General features: G+C 43.5%; 7 protein-coding genes across 7 annotated transcripts; 4 read left to right on the top strand and 3 right to left on the bottom strand.

The window, feature by feature from the left end:
- Positions 1–7,578: 7,578 nt before the first annotated feature.
- Positions 7,579–7,764, bottom strand: CCR75_000948 (uncharacterized protein; the record flags this gene model as incomplete). Its single annotated transcript, XM_067959053.1, has 1 exon — positions 7,579–7,764. The coding sequence occupies one exon, from the start codon at positions 7,762–7,764 to the stop codon at positions 7,579–7,581; it is 186 nt and encodes a 61-aa protein (XP_067818477.1).
- A 4,509-nt stretch (positions 7,765–12,273) lies between these two features.
- CCR75_000947 (uncharacterized protein) lies at positions 12,274–14,204 on the bottom strand (the record flags this gene model as incomplete). The annotated part of the gene is made up of 2 exons (XM_067959052.1): positions 12,274–13,153; positions 13,224–14,204. The coding sequence occupies 2 exons, from the start codon at positions 14,202–14,204 to the stop codon at positions 12,347–12,349; spliced, it is 1,788 nt and encodes a 595-aa protein (XP_067818483.1). The 3' UTR covers positions 12,274–12,346.
- Positions 14,205–14,361: 157 nt separating this feature from the next.
- On the top strand, positions 14,362–17,089 carry CCR75_000946 (uncharacterized protein). The gene is made up of 2 exons (XM_067959051.1): positions 14,362–16,557; positions 16,634–17,089. Exons 1-2 carry the CDS (start codon positions 14,391–14,393, stop codon positions 16,840–16,842), a joined length of 2,376 nt encoding a protein of 791 aa, XP_067818482.1. The 5' UTR covers positions 14,362–14,390; the 3' UTR covers positions 16,843–17,089.
- Positions 17,090–17,162: 73 nt separating this feature from the next.
- On the top strand, positions 17,163–17,786 carry CCR75_000945 (uncharacterized protein; the record flags this gene model as incomplete). The annotated part of the gene is made up of 1 exon (XM_067959050.1): positions 17,163–17,786. The coding sequence occupies one exon, from the start codon at positions 17,163–17,165 to the stop codon at positions 17,784–17,786; it is 624 nt and encodes a 207-aa protein (XP_067818485.1).
- A 1,029-nt stretch (positions 17,787–18,815) lies between these two features.
- On the top strand, positions 18,816–20,331 carry CCR75_000944 (uncharacterized protein; the record flags this gene model as incomplete). Its single annotated transcript, XM_067959049.1, has 4 exons — positions 18,816–19,656; positions 19,715–19,791; positions 19,851–19,991; positions 20,065–20,331. 4 exons carry the CDS (start codon positions 18,816–18,818, stop codon positions 20,329–20,331), a joined length of 1,326 nt encoding a protein of 441 aa, XP_067818484.1.
- Positions 20,332–20,478: 147 nt separating this feature from the next.
- CCR75_000943 (uncharacterized protein) lies at positions 20,479–22,517 on the bottom strand (the record flags this gene model as incomplete). Its single annotated transcript, XM_067959048.1, is given in 2 exon segments — positions 20,479–22,493; positions 22,511–22,517. The coding sequence occupies 2 exon segments, from the start codon at positions 22,515–22,517 to the stop codon at positions 20,479–20,481; spliced, it is 2,022 nt and encodes a 673-aa protein (XP_067818479.1).
- An 82-nt stretch (positions 22,518–22,599) lies between these two features.
- On the top strand, positions 22,600–23,668 carry CCR75_000942 (uncharacterized protein; the record flags this gene model as incomplete). The annotated part of the gene is made up of 2 exons (XM_067959047.1): positions 22,600–23,568; positions 23,594–23,668. The coding sequence occupies 2 exons, from the start codon at positions 22,600–22,602 to the stop codon at positions 23,666–23,668; spliced, it is 1,044 nt and encodes a 347-aa protein (XP_067818478.1).
- Between the last annotated feature and the right edge of the window lie 1,331 nt (positions 23,669–24,999).

The raw sequence follows: 24,999 nt of genomic DNA on the forward strand, positions 1-24,999 counted from the left end.
TTGCTTTCCAATGGTTATCGTTATGTATTCGTGCCATTCAATACAGTAGGCCATTGTAAAGGCGTACAAACAATTTATTTATATATTGCACATGAATATTATTCACACACCATGTACAATCTAGCCTTCAATTTTTAAAAGATGAATGTTTTATCCAGAAACCTTCGGAGGAAGATACAAGTAGCATCTATACCATTAACATACGAACTCGCGTTTATGCTATAAAGCCTGAGCAATCTCCCACGAGCAATGTTTCTATAAACTCATCACGATCAAGTAAACGATTTACTGAGCAAAAAAGTCAAGTTAAGTGTCGTAGCTAAGCGTTCGCCAGGCTCAATATCACCTATTCGACTTCAGCATACGCTTTCGAATACGCTGATTATATGACGTTGCTAAAAAGAAGGTCCTTCCTTAACGAGTACTTGGTCACTTGGTTTTTTGTAAGTAAAGTGCCGAGTATCTGAAGCAAAACAAGAAAGTAGTGCAGATAGAAAACAAATTTCGTGCCGGATGAAGGTTATATCGCAACACCGAATGGTACGTGATTAAAGAAGCGATGAATAGCTCTAACGGCCATGAAGCGACGAGACGGCCAATTAAAACCAATATAGTCAATGCACTTGCAAACAGATTAGCAACTAGAAACGTGGTCATGTCCGTTACACGCGTGGTGCTAAAAAATCATTGATTTCATCCACCACCACCTTCCCGCAAGCCGGAGGCAGAAACAATCTATCTAAACAGTCCTAGGGCGAGTATTTAGTGACCCGAGCTTGTAGTTAACGGAATCGTTAAGGGGTGGAACCTTTACTAGTACTGGTAACGGTATTAGTCAGCCTACACTGATTACAGTTAAGGTGGAGCGCCTTGACTGCTTCATGAAAACGAAAGTTCTAGGTAGCTACGAAGTCCTAGCTACGTAGAACTTTCCTTTGCACGTCGCAAGGAAGTCCTAGCTACCAAGGTTAATTCTACGGCTTAAAAATAGAGAAAAGTAGAACTGTATTAAAAAATTTAAGCTCCCCATAACGATGTTTTATCTACTACTGACTTCATTATATTAATAGCTAACTATGTACGGCTACTTGCGCACCGCACAATCGTGTCTTGTGACGATTAGCGGAATTGATTCAAACTCAAATTAAGCAATCAATAGAACTACTGTTTTATTGCGTCAATATTACCAAATTTGGTAATATTGGAATTATAAAGTAATAGATATAATAATGTCGTACTTCTTCATGTGCTTCCTCTTATCGAAAATAGTATGTACTATTCCTCCTATAGGAGATAATATCTATTTAACGAGACACCCCGCTGCATCGCCACCTCCCTTAACTAACAGTCACAATAGTGACTGATATGGAATGACAGCAAAATACTATTACATATATCCCTGTAAATTTTGCATCATTGGTATGTTATGTAAAGCTCAATTTTATTGGCACTACCGATTTTGTTCAAAATCAATTCGTTTTTTTGCGCATGATGTCGAAACCGTGCGCGTAGCTTGCAAGTACGCAAAGCTGGTAGCTGCACGGACCAGTGCAGCTACTGGTAATGCAAAGTTGATGCTAAGGCGTATACTGTGAGGAATTTGTACTCAAATTCCCCACTCTACAAAAACAAGGATTCTATTGTTTTTGTGGTCGTCTTTGGGAAATCCGGAGACGAAGTCCATAGATACGGACTGCCAAATTTCGTCTAAGAAATTTTAGACAGTTACTAATTTAAAAAGATTTAATGAAACATTACCTTTATGAAATATAGCTCGCTTATTACTGGCACAAGTATAGCAAGAATTATGCGGAGCAAACTAATTAATTAAGCTTTATTTTGTCTTTGAGGTTGGAACCTAAACAGCTATCCGTTCGGATGTGTTTTTCTTCTTCACGTATTGATCGATTAAAACAGGCCATGTAAGGAAGTCAGCCTTCCCACATAGATCGATTTCGCAACCGCACTTGTCGTATCCATGTTAAACGAAGATGTTGAAACAAACCGAATCGCGAAGGAGATTTGTTCTAAGATCAATGTCGCAACCGCTCTTTCGCATCCCTGTATACGCGTTAGCGTCATTTGTGCTTAAATTGGAGGTGGCTGATATATGTCTCCTACTACTCCCATTGTAAGTGGCAGTTACAAGTCACCTGCTACTCCCATTGAAGGTGACTGGGCCGAGTTGGCGTCATCGCCCGACTCGGTAGCAATTGTGAAGGCCCCCGGATTACCGGGGCCACGTCCAATACACGTATGGGTTCTAACGTGTAAACAATTAAGTGATGACGAAGTTTTTTTACACTTTGACAGACCCTTTTGGTGATCTTGTGATGTCTCCATGGACGACGATGACTGTGGAGATGTCAGTATGCATCTCAGGGACGGAATGATTCAAAGGATCACTCCGATTTTCGAGAGCCATGTTAGCGTAAGCGTTAACATGAGCCAACGGGAGAAAGCGCCATTTTTTGCGGTTTGCTCCCGAAAGGAAGATTAGGATACTCTCTAAGGGCAATCTAGCTCGTTGGTCTGGTACAACCAACGATCAGTACAATATTCCGTTATTCAACTCATCCAGGCATTTCAAGCCGAGCGAGGACGAAACGAAATTCTTCATTGATGCCTTTTCCAGCATCGGTGATACACATTTATGCGGACAAAGGATGTCACTTCTTGGTTTCAAGCTTGAGAAGCATTTCTACAGAATGTACAAAGCATAGACCGCAAGACATGGCTTGACAAACTGGATGCTTTCCGTGAACGGTTCGAAAACGGACTGTTGTCGGTGCACGCTACAAGCTGCTCCGTTTGTCTAGAGAAGCATAATTTCCTTGCCTTCCGTGGAAGGATCATGCCCATGCTATATAAGGGTGCAGGTCATGCTCCTAAGGAGACATACTCCCTTCAAGATCCTCATTGAAGGACGCTCATCTCTTGTTGGATGCGCGAAGAAATTGAAACCTTCAATCCTTTTACGAGCGCAAGAGGCGCTCGTTCTCTGACGGACACTCTGTCGAGGAGGATGGACCTCGTCATACTGTCGGACGAGACCCGAAACGTCCATCATCAGTTACGAACAAGGTTCCCAACTAACATGCGAGGGTGGAGACCCTCGCCAACGAACTAGATAATTCAATCGAACCCCATTCACGTCATGGTGGTTCGAGAAGCGTTCAACAAGAAAAGGATTTTCAATGCTCAAATCCGTCAATGGATGTAAAGGGGGGAGAAAATTATGTTCGCCTCGTCTGACAAACCCGAATCAACATCGTGATTTGGATCGCACCCTTCATTATTTGAGGGAGGTCATTGATCACGAGCGATTCCGTCGCCGCGAGTTAGCGATGACCGTCGATAATGTTTCTCGTGACCAGTTGATAAAATTTGGCGCTAGTTGCAACTGATCAGCTGGTAAATGAAAGGACGTTACAGTCCCTTCAAAACGAGCCGGATGTCTCATCCTTGGAGGATGTAATGGATCGTCTCGTTCGTGAGAACCAGACTCTGTCCCGAGACTATCATGGTTTAGCTTGGGACCATATGGCTTTGGTTGACACTTTAACTCTTCCTGGTGATTCGGAATCAGAAGAAGCCTCGTACTGATGGTAATGTCGGAGACGCCCAACAAAAAGCGTAGGATGCGTACGCATCCTACCAGGCAGATCGATCGTGTATGCAATGCTTTGGCGCGGAATCGGCCGATATGCTTGGGTAGTAATTTATAACTGCCCACATTCGTCACTCATGTTCTGGTGAATTTACCGTAGACAGTAGGACTAGACCGTTAACATTAAATACAATTATGTTTGGTCATCCACATTTGTCAGAGTTCTGTTTGTGTCGGTCCACCGCATCAGCAATGACCGCTGATTCTTTAGCCAGAAGGTTATCACTTGCTGACTCTATTTCGTTTTGTCTTTAGTGCACCGGTGCGCACTGCGGATAATGTTGTTCTCCTAGCATTGTTTTTGTCCTCATTATTATTGTTTTCGATGCTGAGTGTTTCAACCCCGTAATCAAAGTCAGTAATAGCATTGCTGGTATTACTGAGTTTGTTCACTTTAAAGTTGATTAAATCAACATTGGTATCCTTCGCAATGACCTAAGGGCCAATTCTTGATAATCAAGAGCGAGAAAGTTCTTTGATCGAGTCCCCCCCCCTTCATTAAAAGTCACTCTCAAAAAGTGGGTTTACGTGGATGGTGAAAGCCGTTGACGTAAAACGGTGCATGCTTTGTAGAAGCATGCACTATTGTTGATGCCAAATTCTATTATCGGAATAAACTCCTTCCAACTCGTAAAAGAGTGGACGTTACGCAAAGTATCTCTTCGAGGATACGGTGAACACGCTCCGTCTGACCATCTATGTCAGTATGATCAGAAGATGACATTTCAAATGTGTTCTAAGTGATTCGAACACAGTTTGCCAAAATTCTGCTGTGAATCTAGGTTCTCGATCTGAGACTATTTCACGAGGTAACCCATGAAGTCGAAATATCGTGTCAACAAAGACACGAGCACAGCCTTTTGCTGTGATAGACTCCAGGACTGCAAAGTATCCCAGCATTCTTGTGAGCGTCGTCGGGAAACCCAAAGTAAAAGTCGATAGATACGGGCTGCAAACGCTTTTGCCGGTATAGGCGGCGGTTGTGATGGAGCACGGGATGAAGAACTAAACTTCATTGGTTGAAAAATCTCGCAAGCACGTATGGACTTGTGCACGTACACATTTTGGCGATGCAAGTAAAAGTCGCGAATTAATTAGTGGCAAGTCTTCTTACGTCCCCGATGCTTCCTTATTGGCGCATCGTGACACTCATAGTTATGCGTAGTCGCAAATCATTATAAGTCACGAGGTATGTTGCCGACAATGGCTGTTTAATGTAGGAATTTATTAGGTGTTGTGCATCGATCTTATGAAGATCGATACAACAACGAAATACCATTAAGAATTTGTTGGGATGGATTCCGAGGTGATCCATAAAACCATTAAGAGCCGCATAAACGTTTAAGGCTCTTTGAAGGTCGTCAAGTAATGTTGAGGACAGAACACTAAAATTGTTGCATCGCTGGACTTATCCTCACTTTTGATTGGTACAGCCATGTTATTCATCTTAACGCACGTCCATAATCAGTCCCCACACCCCACAAAGAATGACGAGGCGGCTATCTTTCTTGCGTAACATTACTTCTTCGTTGCTGATGTGCGAAAACACATCAGCAACATTCGGTCGTCCTGGCTTATATTCCACGAAGAAGTAATGTTCAGCAAGAAAGATAGCCGCCTCGTCATTCTTTGTGGGCGGTGTGGACTGATTATGGACGTGCATTAAGACGATTAATCCGTTTAAATAAGTGGCAATCTTCTTCTAAAATGTAGACTCGAAGCTTAGCGGGTGCATATTTAATGGCAGAGAGCTCTGGTCGTGTACCAGATGATTATGCCCAGCTATATAAAGATGGCGCGACTATTAGCAGATGACGCGCTCTGCGCTGTCTGTATCATTTTCCTTTACTCCACAGCCGATGGCATCACAGACCACGCGAAAGGGTCGATCATGGAGAAACTTATCGAAATAACCAAATTCTTCAAGCTCAAGCACCTGCATGTCGACATCAAATTTATTAACACCTTCCACATTTGTGCCTAAGCAGGTCATTCAAATAGACTCCCATGATAGCATACCATTCTCGTCGGCCTTGTAGAAGACACATATATCATTAATACACTGCACGAAACAAAGTTTGATCGGCGTGTCGCACAACAATTTGTGTTAAATTCTTTCTGCCTATCTTAGTCGATGGAGGATCCTTCCCAGACGTAGCACCAACTCATCAGATCTCTTTGCGCCAAGTCTATTTAGTTTCTCTTGCGTTACTTGCATTGCATCAAAGATTCTTAAATAAATCTAAGACTCAGGTTCCGTGGGTACGCGCTTGGTACATCACTATGCCTAGCAGGAACCCTCCCACATCCGTGAGGATGTAAAGATGACAAGTGCATTCCCTATCGGCATCACCGTTGAGAATGTAAGATACCATATATATGCTTGTCGCCGCGAATCAGCAGCACAGCGAACACCAGAAGAACATGGTCTAAGTCTTCCAATGATCCCGAACTAGTGTCTTGTTTGCTCACCTTTGTGGCTGCCCCCTGAGGCAACTTGCCGGATAAGACAGCTTATTTATTATGTCTTTACGCTCCTTCCTTCTCCATGCGCATCTGCCTCGGCTTGTTTCTTCGACTTCAAACGTTTGCGCTGTGGCCGTCTTGGCTGACGGCAGCGACGATCTTATTTGCGTATCACTCTCTTCAAACACTTGATGCTCATTTCCTATATCCATATGCACTTGCTCAGTCTCTTGTTTTGGTTATCATGAAGTGCACGTTGAATATGGTTATTCGCATAACCATTGATCGTTTCGATGTTGGTGGGATGTGTCGGGTTGTCGTAGCGACTTTAATCTTGAGCAGTTACACCTTGTATCCCTTTGTTTCTTCGCTCATGTCCAGGATAAGTGTTCACTCTGCATGACGAACAAGTGTCTTCTTTTCAAGATCCCGAATAACCATGCACAAGGATCCAAATACCGCAATACTAATTATATAATGGACGCCCGTCCGGTAAGCACTTCGATCTGCGACGCACAATTTAAATTGGCTCGTGTTAGACCGCAATTAATGATATAAGCAGCATACTCTGCAGCCTCACTCCAGTAAATCAGTGCGAGATCTGAACCAAAAACCATGGATTGCACCATGTTGAAGACGGTGCGGCTCATGCGCACGGCTTTTCCGTTAAGTTGAGGAGTGCCTACTTCGGTTAGCTGACGTCACATATGCAAAAAGGCTAAGCACTTCATACCCTCCTCCGCCTTCAGTGCGCAGGATGTGGATGCGACAATTAAACGCGTTTTGTAACAAAGCCAGGAAAGACTCGAATATTTTGCCACAACATTTTTTTCTGCCGCGCCGCTTATACACGAACGTAAACTGACTTGTAATCAATCAATACGACCAAAAAAATATCAGTTTCCACGACAGTCTTTTGAGGTGATCGTCCTTCTTAAAATCACTACAGATCACACCCAACATGCGGTCCGTTGGTGCAATTTCGTTTTGAGCTGCTTGATTCTTGAAACCATCGCTTTTGCACATGTGAGACAATCCACACGCACGTGATCAGTGAGTACAATGCCGTAATCAAAGTCTTTGGCCATACGCTCTATATGGTGTTATAAGAGATGTGTCCGAATGGAAAATAAAAGTGATGCAGAGAACCCTTTTGTACATCTTTTGTTGGCCCCGTATCTTGTACTGCCGCCACACAATCTCACTCAGTTGCGTAACGTCATATTAGGCACGCGTGGTGTCAAAATCGCCACAAACACACCATAATCAGTTCGTAAACTAAACAGAGGATCTGCATCTGACGCACATCCTGTCGCGCTCCTTAACCAAGGAACACCCCATTGATATGAGGTTTCAAGCCAGCTTGGGTGCAACACAGAACCATGCTTGGTTACCTTAAGTGTACCTTAATCAGGCATCCGGAGCCCATCAAATCAATTACATTATGTGGCATCAAGTAGCAAGCCTGGGGCTTTGATGAGATGCCTACTTGCACCACTGTCGATCACCCACGTATTCAAGGCCCTTTCCGTGATGTTGAAAATGTAGCCAAGTGTTGACACCTTCAGTTCCGGATGATCGCGTGCAGCCAATACAAAATTAGCTTTTCCGCTGTCATCGTCTTTCATAGGTTGATGGCAATTTCTCGCCAATTGTCCTCTATTGCCGCAATTGCAACGCTTTATGTTTCACCTTGGGATTGGAGTTAAACCTTGCCGTGTCTCGCTGCACTGACCATGTCTTTGCTCATCTTCTTGACGGCTTTTCCATCGTCCTTAATTTCTCCGCCTATGCGATAACTTTTTGGGCGTTTGCGAGGTAGTCCATGCGGCTCGGCTGGTATCGTACCATCATCGCAATCTTTAAGATGCGGTGCCGCGTACTTGACGATATTTGTCACGACATGTCGTTCGTGTGACTCGCTTTCTTGGCACAATGCTGTCAGGTATAGAAGATGCTGGATCCATGAACGTCACTTGGCTTTCTCTCTCGGGAACAGTGCAGCGGCTTGTTGGTGTGTGATAGTCACGTTGAATGCTCAGTACAGTTGATCGAGTGCGTTGTACAGCGTCGCATTTTCCCCCCACCAGTCCGCACGTTGGCTTGGGAATGCGCTGTAGCCACATTGATTGGCACCATGCATTCTCCCAGCTTGTTCGCCTTGAAGCGTTCTCCAGTGCCGAGTTCTGAGTACTTTTCTTCTTCCGTGAATTTGTTTTTCATGAGCTTTGGAATTTTAATCGCCCCTCGTGCGGTGTCTGAGCTTGGCGTAGGACTAAGCTGAATGAACTTGGTGATAGTGCTATGGAGGAAAAAGCTTCTTCAAGGGTCGAGCAAAGAATACGCCTTTTGGAAGACAATATGTCTACAAATCACCAAGCTTGGCACTTACGGCAAATCGTGGCCGGTATCGGGCCCCGCGGAGCCGTGTGAGAGACCCCTGATTGTAAGAAACGCGACTGTGTAGCGCTTTTAAAAATGCTGCTCCAGTGCCGAGCCTCAATTTGACCAACATGGTTGTCTATGTTCTCGAGCATCTTGAGCATCTTCGTAAGGGTTGTTGCTAGTTTCCTGGTGGTGTTATGTTTCGCTATTTTCTTCAAATGCCTTCCTTGTGCTATGCCGCTTCTTTTGTCTTGATTAGTCTTGTCGGTTCCTTTCGTGGGCCGTCCTACTTGCGTGGACTTAGTGTTGTCGTGCTTTCGTCACGATCTCTTTACCAAGTCTTCTAGCTTGGGCTCCTAACTTGTAGATCGAAACACAATGTACGTGAGCGGTGTCAGCAGGAATTGTCGGGGAACAATATATGTTTAATGCAGTTTTCAAGAGTTCCCATACATGCACACTGCAACCCTTTGCAGTCGTCGGTGTCTTTGCCACGAATTCTCGCAGTCGAACCGTTTCGTTTTTAAAATTCCTAACTGCCGTGCAAAGTCTCTTCGAGGCGGCGTTTACTATGCACTGGAGGCGCATTCTTCCAACACAAATCCGTGCAAGGGTTTGCACCGATCTAAACAGATTAATAACCCATCTATTGAATGTTAATGGAATATTACTAAGATCTCGTGGTATCACTATCCATTTCGGAAGCATATCGCTTATTGTGCTTACTGCTGTGAGCGGTATATCCTGTTCGCGCATTAGGGTTCCAAACACTCCATTAGACCCATGAATGAAAAGATGGTACTTTTTGACATACCGTCAATGATTATGTCCATCCTCGGTATCGGCGTTGAGCCGGTGCCGTTGCAGTACCCATTAAATATCTCTTCGGCCTTATGCTTGCGTAAGGCAACAGAAGGGTGACAGATAGTGCACGCATTCAATAAGCTTAATCACGTGGCCCGCTGCAAAGCGATCGGTAAGATCTTGTTGAGTGATAATACTTGCTCTCGAAGCAGTGGACATAGCGTCATGACACATTAATTCGAACCATGTGTCAGGTCAATCTCGTATGGTGTACATTTATCCTTATGGGGCTTGCGTGGAACCGAATCAGGAAACTTAATTTGAATACGGTCAAATCCTTATACAAAGGACTTGTTTCAGAAGACTCCCAAGAGTGAGACGTAAAATGTTCAATCCGAGTAGGAAACTTTCGTCTATCGTTGAGGAATAGAGCCGTTCGTTCTACGAAAATACATTGCCGACCTTAGGTATTTTATCGAGCAGATCACGCAAGAACTGTTTCGGTTCTAGCGTTGGCAAATGAGTTTACTCCGAAAATTAGCTTTGAAGACATTATCAGGTCAAGTAGATAAGCGCCTATATTTGACCTGTTACCAACCAAGGCGTTCAACATCTTCATTCCTTCCATGAAACTGATTTCAACAAGTTTCTAGGGACTTATTCCCTCGGGTTCTTGGGCACTCAATCCCTCAAGTATTGAGACTTTTTATCTATTAGATTGAAGAGTATTTTTCCTAACACCCTCGGGATGTGGTTGCGCAACGCTAGCGAGATCGTCTACGATCGACTCTAGTCGATCTAGGATTTTTGCGTGGTCTCTGAAAGACAGGCATTCTAACCTTCCGTGAATGTTGCTCTTTAAGCAAGCATCCTTGTTTGAATCCACCAGACTTATTCTAGTAGGCCAACCTTTGACGATGCCTGTGCTTGTGCACAGCCGTCGATATATAACTTCATTGTGTGATGGTGAGGTCTTGTGCAGTCATACTAACGACTGAATTATAAGTAAGGTTATTGCACTTACTCGTGGTACAACACCAATAACCACAGGTATATCCACACCGGTATCCTGGCGTGTAAGCTGAACAAGACTTAATCTTGACAACAAGCTTTTCCAACTTAGCCCGGACATGCCATATCTTGACCCTTTGGGCTCAAATTTCATGAGCCATTTGTGTTGGACCCTTCCCAGACAAACATCGAGCCGCCACATGCCGAATTAGGGCTTGAGTAGAGCTTCTGAGTTTGAAGCAGGACAAGCGTGACATATACGCTAACGCCCAACGCACGCGTACATTGTAAAGCTGTACCGTGTGGAAGTTTATTGATCAGCAAAGACAGGCCGCTGTTTTATCAAGGGTGTTGAAGATAGTCCGCTCTTCAAGTTACAAAGGATCGTAATGATGCAATCGCTGTCAAAAGACAGGGAATTACGCCTATAAGAGTAGTGCCCCACGCCCGGTGCCAAAAAAGCACTGACCGTAACGATCGACCTCCCGCAAAGAACAGCGGAGGACGCCGACCCTACGCTATTTAGAAATTGCAACGGCGAGGCGGATCGTAAAAAAAACGGCCGGAATCAGTTGGCACGGATCGCCCAACTGATCATCCAGCCACTTCAAGAGAACTTGCAGGTTTATCGACAAAAGTTTTTTTCGAAACACAGCAATCTGCGTTGCTGCCCCTCGTGATAAAGGTAACCTCATAAATTCAAAGTGACAACTGACTTTTTTACTTCGTTCCTCAGTCGATTGTCGTGCGTCGCACAATTACATTCGATGTCAATCGCTAGAAGATCGTATGATCAAATTTGTTGAGCGCAAAATACCTGAGACAAGGACGACAGTGCGTCTTGTAATGGGAGCATCTATATTTTCTTAAGAACAGTGTAGTTGGCATTTGATTCACTTAAAAAGTAGATAAAAAATTGATGTCATCCTGTGAATACCATGGCTCAAAAAGTGCGCTATATGCATAAAATTGGCAGCATCGATCCGTTACGATGCATGTCTCTTGCTCATCCCATGCTCATTAGATGACCATCTGATGAACGTCTTGGAGCGTCTACAAGCGTGAGTCACTTAATCAATGGCGGTTGTTCGACTGCAATTGTTCGACAGCGGGTATGACGTTATTAGGATGATGTCGTTCAAAGCTTATAGAAGGTTCAAGCAGCTTCTCGGTAATTATTGGCTTAGAGACAGCAATAGAGACTACGAAGTAATATCAAAAAATGAATACTTTGTATCCTACTATCGAGTGCACACTCCACCTCCTTTCAATGCTGGCATTCACATTCGTCATATCAACCTCGACGCGACGAGCTTCGACAGCATTGTTAAGTTCGACGGACCATCTCGGCAAGGAGTCATATTTTTACTGCTTTGAACTTGGAGAGTTCTGTCTTCAATCTTTAAGGACAACGCGCATGCATTGACCTGCAGCAGCAAGGATAGCTAGCACTGAATCAGCACTAGCGAATGATACCTGGTAGCACTTCGTTCTTTACATCCAAGATGAACATGTGTAAAGGCTTTCACGCCACGTGTTAGAGGTTTGCTCACTTGATTGACCTCGAATGGAATGCAGTCGTTAATAGGTTCGATCGCAAGTGGGCCAGCCGTTAGAATAATGTTGTTAGCGCAACAGAATGACGATCAATATGCGGCTAGCGCTGATTTCATAATACATGGGCTTGACGCGGCCCGTGAAATGGTAACCTTGCTTCACCAGCAAAGCTCTCAATATAGTTGTTGAGAGGACAAGTACTACTACCTCTTACAGTCCTGAATTTATATTTCAGCAAAAACATCGAGTTGATCCAACCAATAAATGAACCGAACTGTCACATTACTGCCCTGCATTGGTAATATTTGTACAATATTATGCATAAAATTAATATTTTTCATTTTCCATAAATAGTAGATAAGAATTTTGCAACGAACACATTTAATTGAAAAAGATCCAGCCTCACTACATTTCTTTTTATTTGTTTCCATGAAAAACTACCGTATCGAATGACTACTCAATTGAGGTTACTCCTGATACTAAAAGTGTCGTCGCGTGGACAACACTTTCGTTAATTCTCGTCGAGTAGACGTCATCAACATAATGTTTTGCATTCAACCACACACCCGCCGTCGAGTTCAATCCGTTTTGTTGCATCATTAATAATCGATACAAAAGCTCATTTTCATATCCACATGCAGGGACGGAATACTCCATTACGGTAAAAGGCAAAGCTGCGCAAGCGACAACTGCGTCGGCTTCAACGACCGACGAGCTTCCAAGCTGCCAATGGCGTGGGTTGTTTACATCAACACATGCCGCCACCAAGTTCTTTGTGTTGCAATCTACGCTTTGCCAAGTCTTTGACTGTTGCAACAGTGCCACACACTTTTGAGGTTGGAGCTCATGTCCTTTAGTGACCACCCAAATAGTAGCTTCCACGCGCTTAGGAGTAATATTGTCCGGTGATGGTAAGTTGATGCCACAATTAATTACCCCAGGAAGCGATTTTTCGTTCAATAAATTTTGATTGATACCGAATTGACCTGCGGCATTGAGGATTCCGTACTCAATTTCGCTCGTTTCTGGACGAAAAATCGTCAATTTGTTATCTGGACTTCCTGGAGTTTTCGTTGCTGACTCGTGAAAATGGCAATCTGGAAACAAAGAAAGCGGAAGATGCGGCTCTTGCCAATTACACACAGTGTCTTTAACAAAAAGAATCTCCTCTCCAGACGCAAGGTAATCGATGCCACTCATAAAGACAACACGCTTTCCAACACTTAGAAGCTCTTCAAAGGTTGGCCACTTTGTATTGTACTGAAATCATTTCGTACAATAATCAATAATTGTCAAGTATTGTACATTAAAAAATCCAATACGAACGTACCGCCAAATCAAGTGGTCGAAGGATCTCGTTTTCGGCAAAATATTCTTTTATATAGTCTAGCAACTTTCCCACCTTGTTCCATTTCATAAGATCCGTTTCATCATCAAAGAATACGATTAAAAATTCATCCTGATTCTCCGGAGCATGAAGCCACATCGACAGTTCATTTAACGCGTCTTTTAATGGTCGCTGCTCTTTTGCTGGAATGCTACTCATACTGGGTTTGCAACCAATAGTTTCAGAATCCCATTCAATGTCCGTGCCCAAAATTTTTGCAATATCATTAAACACGGTAATTATGCCGTCGAGCAACTTAAGTTTAAATCCGCCACAATGGGCAATATGCAGATCATCATCGAACCAATGCACATCAAGCTCAATAAAACGTACCCCCATGTGCAACTGGTCCGTCAACGAAAACAGCTGGTCATTTGTATGGATCGTCATGCCTTTTTTAAACCACTTGAAGTAATGCAAGTACCCCTCAAACACATGGTCTTCTACGCCGTACCCATCGGCAATATTAATTGCCGAATTGTGGCTTCCAAGCAATGTTGCCGAGCAAAAGTTGCGTCGGTACGCAAGTTTCCGTTGCAATTTTAGCGCTTTTTGAGCCCAGTGGTCCATCTGGACACTACCGTGTTTGCAAACAATTGCACACACGCCCTTTTTGTCGCAACGTTCGATTTTATCACAGTTTACGTCAATAGGCACGAGATCAGGCACAATATGAAGCACCTGAGTCTTGAATTGGGCTCTTTCTAAATTGATTTCGTCCGAAGAAAGAGCCCATAAAGTGTTTGACAAAAAGTCAGGCGGTGGCTCAACGGCAACAATCGAACTCGCTAAAAGAACCGCCAGAACAAAGGCAAGTATATAGACAAAGGTGCGCAATGTAGTAGAGGAGATTAAAAAAGCGCCTTTCGCCGTAGCATTCAGACGTAGCGCGTTAACGTGCATCATCGACCGGAAGCGCGCCATGTCGTCTCGATCCAAGAAACCGTTTTTCGCTCAAACTAAAGTAGTCGTTTTTTTAGAGTCAACTTATTACTAAGAAGTAAAACCGAAATTACTATAAAAACATCCTAGTTTCATAATTGATGTACACCACACCACAACGTCGTCTCGTACGAGCCACCGCCTTGCTACTGTTGTCGACGAAGTCGCATGTTGCGCTCTAGTCTTCGCAAGATGCCGCGTCCGCAGCCGCTACGGTGCAATGCAACTCGTACACATCTTCATGCCCAAGCAACGTGTCACCTTGCACCTTTAATACGCTTTCAGAGCGACTTTTCAAGCTATCGGAATCGTCACCAGTCGTCGATATCCCTTGCGCAGCCACTGGCCCCATATCCGCGCGTATTTCGCCACGCACACTTCCGTGAATTTGCCACCTTGCCTACCAAATCTCCAGTAACAGAACCAGCTATTCCATCTTCCTCCGCAGACGTCGCCGCGCATAAGAAAAAAGTTGCCGCGGCTCGACGTCGACGGAGTAAAATTCGCGTCTTGGAGGAAAAGCTCGAGTCGGCGCTTGAAAAAGGTGGAGAGCGACGACTTCTTCGCGTGACGGAAAAAGCGCTTCCAAAAGTACCGGAACGTGCCGTGTCGTTGCTTAAACGAACGCCCCAGCTTGCCATACAAGGCATACAAGCCGTTGCGCATGCTTTTCAAGTGCTGTGCACGGACCCTGCGTCTGTAAAAGCGTGGCTTCTTACACTAAAAGGAAAAGTCAAGCATGAAGTGGATCATTATTGGCTTGGCACGAAGCTCTTGTACGCGGATGTGTCGACTTCCACACGCATTCTTCGTCGTCTTTTAAAAGGGAATGCCCTCTCTCGACGAGAACGCAAGCAATTACAACGCACAGTAGCAGATCTTCTTCGTCTCGTACCCTTTGCATTCTTTGTCGTTGTTCCATTTATGGAATTGCTCTTACCCGTGGCCCTCAAGATGTTTCCAAACATGCTTCCCAGTACGTATAAAGATTCGTATCAGCGTGAAGAAGACATGAAGCGGCAATTGCAACTCCGTGTGGCCTTGGCAGGTTTTCTACAAGACACGGTCAAGGAAATCATGCAGGATACCCACGATACGGAAGGTGTGTCGGAAGAACGCAAGGCAACAGCAAGTGAAGTCATGAATTTCATTGAACGCGCACAGTGTGGAGAACCTTTAACCGCGGATGAAACCCTCCAAGTCGCGCAATTGTTTAATGATGAATTAATGCTTGACAACATCTCCCGTCCTCAACTTGTGGGCATGTGTCGTTTCATGGGGGTCCAGCATTATGGAAATGACAATTTGCTTCGTTTTCAGCTACGAAATCGCATTCGACAGTTGAAAAAAGACGATCAAGCGATTCTTTGGGAAGGATTGGATTCGTTGAATAAAGAAGAACTCCAATTCGCGTGTGTTGAACGTGGAATGCGTGCCACGGGATTAACGAAAGCCGGGTATGTGCGTCAAATGCGACAATGGTTGGATTTGTCCATTAATAAGAACGTTCCAGCGTCGTTGCTCATCATGTCGAGGGCGCTGAATATCACGGCCACGGATAATTTAGAACAAGCTTTGGCGACGTCCATGTCTTCCATGGACGAAGAAGTCGTGACGGAAGTGGCATTGGCTGCCAAGGCTTCTATGGTGAGTGAGACGCCCGAGATGCGAAAATTAAAGCTCGATAGTATTCGATATCAGAACGAAATGATAGCGGATGAAGAAAAGTATCGGGATGAAGCGCAGAAGAAAGACACGGAAGCTCAGAAACAAGCCGAGAGTGAAGTTCATGCGACGGATAAGGTCACTTCGGTCGAACAAGTCATTTCGGACGTGATTTATGAGAAAGCACAATCGAATCGATTGGTTTCAAGTACCATGACGGAGATGAAAGGACACGACGAGACGATTGGAATTCCTAAATCCATTGAAAAGATTGTGAGTTTAGAGGAATTAAGTGCTCTCGAGTCATTGGCATTCAAGTCGCTTGTGGAAAAAGAACGTCAGACGGTTAGTCAATTGAAACAGAACAAGTACGAGATGGATGTCGACGGATTATTGGCGGCCGGTCGCATTGGGGCACAAGCCACTGAGAACAAGACTGCGGGTCGAATGATGAAGAAACTCGAATCAATGTTATCGAATCTCGAAGTCGAGATTGAACAAGTGGATCGCCATGTAGGCGATCGATTGAATCTTTTGGATCGCGATAGTGACGGAGTGCTCTCGGCCGAGGAGCTACGAGATGCCGTGATGACGATATTACGAAAAGCAAATACCCAAGAAGATGTCGAATGGGTCATTTCGTTGATTGATGAAGACAATGATGGCAAAAGTACGGTGTTGTGGCAAGTGATTGAAAGAAAAAGGGGGTTGATTGATGTTGTTGTTTTTGTTTTGTGTGTTGCTAGTTGCATTGGAAGAATTGGTGGCGTGGATTGCGAAATGCCGTGAAAGTCTCGAAGCAACGGGTCGCATTGCCTTGCAAGAACCAACGGATGTCGAAGCAGGAGTGGAAAGTGAAAAGATGGACAAGTCGGAGAAAGCTGAAAAGGTAAAAGTTAAGCGAGGAAATAGTCGCAAGAAGAAAGAGATGGATCGTGAAGTTGGAAACGTATGAAAAAAAAAAAGAATTGGAAAATGGGGAATGAAAGGGATTTTGCGCCTTTTTTTTAAATATTCCTTGCTTAAATTTGATCTTTTTTCGTTTCAAGGCAAATGGGTGCATTAATTGATATTTTTAATGTTGAGAAATCGGTTTGAGAATGGACATTATAGACTTGATTTTAGGAGTCCATGTCATTGCGAATGTCTCAGTGTTTATCGTAAGAGACATTAGCAGCCAACAAAAGGCGGTATCTTGGGGCTTGAACCATCTTATTTAGTATCGCGACCCATTGGTAAGTACCACCACAAATTAATTGCGCTCGTGTTTAAAAGATGGGCAAGATTCATTGCAGCGCTATTGCCAATCAGGAGTTTGCCTCGCTTAAAAAGGTGCTTTGCCAGACAGCCGACGATGCGAAACAATGTATTCGACTACTTAAGCAACATCTTTTAAGAGTCGACAGTTGCCATGGTAAACTTTTTATCCACTCGGCCACTGTATTTATGCGAAACGACATGCGCAAAGCAAAAGACACGTCTTTTGAGCTCAAACGAGTTGCCAATGCCATTAGTCAAATCTCCGAACCATCCGATATGGAGATTGAGGCAGCACGCAATGGCATGGAAGCTATAGCGAAAGCCATGGATGTCCTGCATACGACGGCGCGCAACTATGACAAGGTACACAACCAATCTGAGGTCGTCCAGAGTACATTTAAAGTTCGCAAGCGTGACCGCGAACAAGACCACCTCGAAATGTTCGTGTGTGATACCAATACACTCGAGGCGCTTGTGAAGTCAATTGTGCGCGACAATTTCAATCTTAGCGCTTTGAGTCATCAAATTACTATTACACAGAAATCGCTCACGTCGTCGCCGAGCTTTGTTGAGCGTGCGAAGGAGGCGGTAGATGATGTCAAAGAAAAGCTTCGTGAGCGAGCCGCAAGTCGCGCATAAGCTTGTTGTGAGAGATCAGGAGTGGCAGAAAAACATTTTTTAAAACTATGTGAAACATTTTTGAATCGCGCAAGTAAAATGAAGACAAAGATCGCGGTTAATTTGAAAGCTTTATAATATTCGTGCGACCTTTGGCATAATATTTTTTATTTTCAAAAGAAAAATTGCTCATTTGTGCTACGGACACACCTTTATAAATAGAATTTTGTCGATAACCCCTATATTCACCCCTTTTTTATTAACATACCCATTGACCGCAGCAATTCCATTTAAGAAAAACTGTGCACAATGAAAAAGTGGTTAACATTTCTGTTTCATTGACGGAAAATGACAGAAGCATTTCATTAAAACAGAACGTGGCTAAGCGCCAAGTGCAAAACTGTTATCTGGTACTCACCAGCGTAAGCTAATGAGGATGATGTTGACGCTAGAATTTGCTTTTCTTGACAAAAGAATATTCCATCCTACCTTTTCGCGCACGATGATTAACCTTTTGCAGCTTGCTAGGTCTTTAACAATAACACGTCGAGACGAAGCGGATCAAAACTGAGATTCGGTAATCTAGAGGCTAAGCTTTTCAATCATCTCGAGTCGAGAAAATAACGGGCAGCACATGGGTAGTGTTTGTTTTTAGCAACCACAGTGGGTGATTGATTCTAAATTTGTAATACCCTCAAGTACTGGCTTTCTTCGGCTTTGCCGTAGGTTCATAGCTTAACCCAATTCTGATCTTGATTTATAAGTGCTTGCAAGAAATTCACAAATTGTTTAATTACCAATTTGGACGAAATTCTTTAGCCCAAGTAGTCTTTGCATTTATGGCAACAAAATTTTAAGAGCCAGTATCTTTAGCTTTATAGAATGACATGCAATGCCATAAAAGCAACGTTCTAAAAAATTTGACTGCTAAAAAGCTCTCAAATGCATGCCAAAACATGCTCTGGCAATACAAACCGGACCCTCTCTGACCCTAAGGAAGAGAACTTGTGTCATCAACCTTTGTTGCTTTCGACCAACCCGTTTTTTTCAATGGCATCGTCTCGATGGGCAATTGAGCATGATGAACTCTTGTTATCCGTTGCCGGTCGCTACGGGACGTGGCCAGAACGAATGCATGTTTTCACTCAGGAGCTACATTCCAGACGTGACTTTTTGCTCTTGCCCGAACCTGCCTTTACGTTACCCGAAATTCAATCGCATTTGAAAAAACTATGCAACAATGTGCCAAATGAACCGATCCAGTCGCTCTCGAATGGGTGGTATCCCAAACGAACGACGTTGCTTCAACAAATTGATGCGAATACAAAAGACGAGTCGTATGAAGTTAAAACAGTCGTCTTTAATCACGCAGTGAAAGAGAAAGGATGGAGTTTTCGTGCCACCCTCGATCAAGTCAAGTGGAAATTACTAAGGATAGCCACGACCGAGCATAACCAGTCAGAGCGAGGAAAGAGAGCCATTTTAAAGGATGGTTTCGTACCTACTTTTAACAGTACTCAGAGCAGTACGAGCGATACGATGGAGTCGCATGTGAAGCGCCAAAAGAAGCACGATAATGGCATTAGTCCCAAGTCGTTCACAAGCACTTCTTCCAGCGCAACGGAAAAGGAGGAGAAGAGTATTCTAGAGACGAGTGTCGAGAGTGAGAGTGAAAATAGCGCTACATTTGATGCTCGTAGTGACGAGCCATTTTGTTTTAGTTTTGATTTTGAAACGAGTCCTCTTTTGACAAAACAAACTCCGAAAGCGGGATTGGAAACGGCAGTGGCTACAAGTCCGAATGAAGCAGCAAAACATGCTGAAGATACCATGGGAACTCACTTACGGTCGTTAGTCAACAATAAACTACTGAGCGATGTAGTCTTTGTCGGTACGAGACGGGTACTGTTGACAATGGAGGCTATATGTGACGTTAAGTATCTTTTCAGTTGACAGCACGGAGTTTTACGCACACAAGTGCATTTGTATTCGAAACAAGTACTTTAAGAGCTTGCTTTCAGATGTGGTACGTTCCAAGATGGGTGTGCGTTATATTGCAATATCACGAAACTTGTGTACGTACAGAATTTACAAAGTCGAACTTCACGTGTACAAGTTGCGGACGTAAGCCGTGCGACGTTCTTGCACGTACTCGAGTTTGTTTATACCGAGCACGTCCAGATTTTGAGTAAAGATGTAATCGAGTTGTACGCCGCTGCAAATCGGGTACTTGATCTTAAGGTTGGACGCTCTTGAATACACTAACACTCTGGTCTCGTTCCTCCACTTTGACATGCAGTTTCAAATAAAAAACTTAAGACGACTCTGTTCAAAAAAGTTATTGGAATCGCTTCGTATTGACAACGCTGCCACTACGTTGCTTCTTGCTATTCAACACAACGATTCTACGCTCCGAGACGCTTGCTTTGCTTTCACACTTCGGAACCTGGAATCAATTTCAAAGACCCAAGCTTTTCATGACATGGCAAAACGTGATCCAATGATGGTCGTACAAATTGTGCAACACGTTTCCACTATGCTTAACACCAAATCGTTGCTACAATAGTTTACAAGTCAAATCCAATAAAAATTAAAAATTAAAAAAAAATTTAACACGTCAAAAAGCAATTTTTGATCTTCCATCGTACTTTTAACATCATAATCACCTCTTTGAATTGAGTGCTATTGCTACTACCAAATAAACGCGCTCCTTCTACTTTCGTCGAAGTGCTCCGACAGTCACAATGCCAAGAATCGCACTTCCGGCAATCAATGCCGTCAAAAGCTGTCGACTTGAACGATTAAAGACACGAAAGGATACTACTTCCGACCAAAGACTTGCGGGTACAAAATGCTTTATCATCAATTCTCCTTCCCCTTCAACTTCAAATCCCAATCGTCGATAGAAATTCCGAACTCCAACTCCTGCAATGACCGCCATTTTGGTATATCCGTGTGCGCGAGCAATTTCTTCGGCTTTCATCATCAATTGCGTACCAAAGCCCGTATGCTGAGCATGCGAACGATTCGACAACTCCGACGTTTTCAAAGTAGTGTTCGTTGTAGCAGCAACAAGTTGACCGTAGACATGCAATTCACGGACCAAAGCGGCACCTTGTAGTTCTTCAAAGACCCCCCCACCGGAAGTTTTCGAAAGACGCAAGCGTACAAAACCACAAATCTTTGAACGATCGGGGGTTTCAAAACTCAAGAAATATTCATCTCCTTCATTCGCTTGATAGTGACGAAGTACCAACTCGGCGTTTGCAATCGCCACGTCATCCGTTTTCACCTCACGACATCGAATACACTTGCATGGAGTGCCTCGTTGTTTCATTTTAACACCAATTACTTGACGCAAATTTGGTTCATCCATACCTCCTAGAATATATTGACTTGGAATATCACGAATCACGCGGTTGAGACGAATCCAGGGATGTACTTGAGCTTTGACATTCATTAATAATTCAATGAGTTGATCATCTCCGTACGGCCGATACGTGCCTTCATCAAACCATTTTTTAATCACCGTCCATGGCGTGATTTCACACGGATAGATTTTCCATTGATCTGCTTGCAAGTCGGGAGATTCGAGTACATATTGAAACATTTTTCGATCCTTTTCAGGATCACTTCCGGGTAAATTCGGCATCAAATGAATATCGGTTTTATAGCAACAGTCTCGAAGCAACTTGAGTGCTTCAATGGCTTGAGCCACTGTATGTCCGCGATTAATTTTTTTTAAAATACCATCGTCTGTATGCTGAATACCCAATTGGACACGGGTGCACCCATATTTACGAAAACGACGCAATTCGTCCGGAGTGATGCAATCGGGGCGCGTTTCGAGCGTAATGCCAATGATTTTCACCGCAGCTGTTTCATTCTCTAGCTTTTCGTCTTGGAGACTATGACGTGCTCGCTTTTGGCGCTCAAAAAACGTATTGGCCGCATAAAACAAGTCACGAATGAAAAACTCTTGATACGCAATGGGGTAACTTGCCCACGTGCCACCAAGGACCAAAAGCTCAATTTTATCAACTGGGTGCCCATTCATGGCCAATGTCACACACCGGTCACAGAATTGCAACACGGGATCAAAATCATTTCGATTTGCTCGTAAAACACTTGGCTCGTCGTGCAAGTAACTACGTGGCTGATCGGGTTCATTTGGACAGTAGTAACAATTCCACTGACAACTAAACTTTTGTTTCTTTCCATTGACACTCGGATATGGACTCGTGAGAACCGTGACGACGAGGACCCCGGACTGACTCTTTTGAGCTTTTTTGACAAGCAATTTCTCAAGTGCCAAGCCATTTGGTGCCGCCCCTTTTTGTACCAATAGACTTAATGCAAATTTCATTTGGGACTTTTTTGGCAAACACTTAAATTTGCGTCGTAGCAAGACAAATACCTTTTCAAGCTCTCGCGCAGTCTGAGGATTGTGTTCAACGAGAAAAAGACCCATTTGTTCATACTTAGGCAGCTCGTCAATCGGAATGAGCTTGTCCCACATACTATAAATGTCGTCGAGCCCAGTATTCTTCCAATTGGAATCCTGACTACGCTTGTAAGTCGCGGGGTCATTGACATCGGGCTGTAGCGGGATTGCCTCAATATCTGCAGCTAATGTGGGCTGCAAAGACGTTGATATGCTCACCATTGAGGAAGGAGGACACGAAGAAATGGCAATACAATAATTGTTTGGTGACGACTGGTAAATAGCTGGAATAAAAAATGACCAATCATCGTATTTAGGTACTTAGTTTTAAGAAATAAAGTGACGATGATTAAAAGAAAACGTTTGTTGTTCGTTTTCTAGTTGGAAATAATGTCATTGCATCAATGGATACTTTGTGCGGTTCTTGTGCTCACGGCAATTGTTGTGGTATTTGCGGCAATTGGAATGCGGTCTCAATGTCTTCGTGGGTGTTTGTTGCAATTGTTGGCCTTGTGTGAAGGTGTAAAACTTCAATGGGTCACCGAGCCAAATTTCGCATTTCACGTTTTGAAATCCTCGGACAACAAAGGTCAACTAATCGAAGCGAAACTATCGTTGCCAGCGTGGTACCCTGTGGTTTCGCTGGAATCCGTCAGTGGAGCACAATGGCGAAAAATGAAGACGCAATTCACAAAATTGCTACAAGTTTTACAGCCGATCGCCAACCTTACGACTCTATTCGAAACTCATGGACATGAATTGCTAAAATCCAACGCAATTATTGATGCTCACAAGCTTAATGAGCTTTCAATCCGTTGTTTTTACGAGTGGATTTTTAAAAGAAAGTTCGATTCCGACAAGTTTGGAGAGGTTTGCCTTTCAACGTGGGAGTGGCGAAAGGAAATTGCGTTAAAAGGGTTTGCCGACGTGGGTATGAAACAACGAACTATCGAGTGGTGTGTAGCAGAAGTACGAAAGACGACTGACTTGTTTGCTCTCTTTGGGGATAAGTGGGCAGATTTAGAATACTATTCGCTCATTTTGCAACCATTTATAATTTCACCAGCTATCAATTTGACAGACATTGCGGTGGAAATTCAAGAATGGGTCAAAACAACACCTTCATGGACTCGGATTACACCAAAGATTATTCGACAATGTGTCTCTAAGGCTCATCCGTTTCCAGTTGTTGAGCGTTTCTTTCCTATCGGTGATGCTGCGATGGAGATCGCCCTGAATACGCATGTGCTGATTCCCTTAGATCAGATAGCGGAGGATGCTTTTAAACGTGGTGTGGACTTGACATTTGGTGCTGGATCCCGATCATGCATTGGACGACATATGGCAATGAAAGCTATGGTAGGACTGTTTACTAATTCGTTAGTGCGCTCCAACTTGTTTCAACCGAGACTCAATCATAGATATTCTGGCCGTCACAATGACGGAAAGGAGACAATGATTGAGACCGTCTACCAGCTGTACTTTTGCGTAAAAACGCTTAGCATTGCCGCAATGAATCGATTGAAAAAGCTTTTTTACAATAACTTTAAGTCTCTGCAAAGATAAACAGAATATATCAAAGAGATCCGAATCACCATGGAATGTCGTAATTGGGTACACTTCGGATGGTGAACTGTTGTTGTAGTACGTTTACTTTATGGGTAAAAGACCCTTTTGTTCTGATTAAAATAGATAATCACTAAAATCCCTTTTATATGGGTACCATTTGTAGCAGCCGCCAGATATAAATCTGGCGGCCGAAATTTATTGTAATTTTGCTAGGGTAAGGTTAAAGATTTAAATTACCTAATTAAAGTTCAGTTCCTCTTTTTTAACTTACAGCATCAAGTACCTTCCTTAGGCTTGCGCATTGATCGAAAAGAAAATTAACCTTTTAAGGTGTATAATAGTTGCCCCTTTCTACGTACCCATGAATTGTAACGGGGCACTAAGACTTGTACTGCTTCAGTACAAGTCCACTTCGCACTGCTCCAGTTGCGAGTGGTGCCTTACGTTTTTTCACGTACACTAGTACGTGCAGAGGAAGACTTCTCTTTAAGGCAACTAGCTTAAAGAGGGTTAAATGAAAACTGTATTAATATAATTAAGTATCTCTTCTTCCTATCTGTTAACTCTAACTTAATTATAAACTTATACTAAACATGCAATTGAAATCTAACTTATCTTTCTCTCTCTTTTGTTTACATCTACAGTTGATTAGTCCGCGGGATAAATAGATATAATGGCCTATACCTATTTATGGATAAGATTTCAGGAAATTACTATTTTTAAGTAATTTCCTCCAAATGTTATCTATCTTTTAGATAATATTAATTAACAACCTTTTAGTGTTAATTTCATGTAACGATACACCCCGTTACATCACCCCTCCCTTAAACGACAATCACTCTGAATGTCATTAGGTGGAGTGGTCGCTAAATGACCACTTAATTTTTAAAATGTTTTTGATTGGTCAGATCCATCATTTTAAATTCCATCGCATGAAGGAACAATTCATGCGGGGTGAAGATAGCGCTGAACCTTCGGCTGCGGTTCGTGCAGCCGCGGGTGACGCATTGTTATCTCTTGCGGTAGACGTTCCGTCTACCGTAGTGTCTTCCACTCGCACAACACTTGGTGTTGCGAGTGCACGTGGTGATTCACCACGTGAGTACGACCCCTCTTTAGAGGTCGATTATGAGTGCGAGTCGGACGAAATGGCCGACTCGGGGAGGATGGAACAGTCGCCTGATACCCGTCAGGCGGCTGATTATGAGCCTTCGAATGAGA

This window comes from Bremia lactucae, linkage group LG6 (assembly GCF_004359215.1).
Source record: "Bremia lactucae strain SF5 linkage group LG6, whole genome shotgun sequence".
Taxonomy (NCBI): Eukaryota; Oomycota; class Peronosporomycetes; order Peronosporales; family Peronosporaceae; genus Bremia; species Bremia lactucae.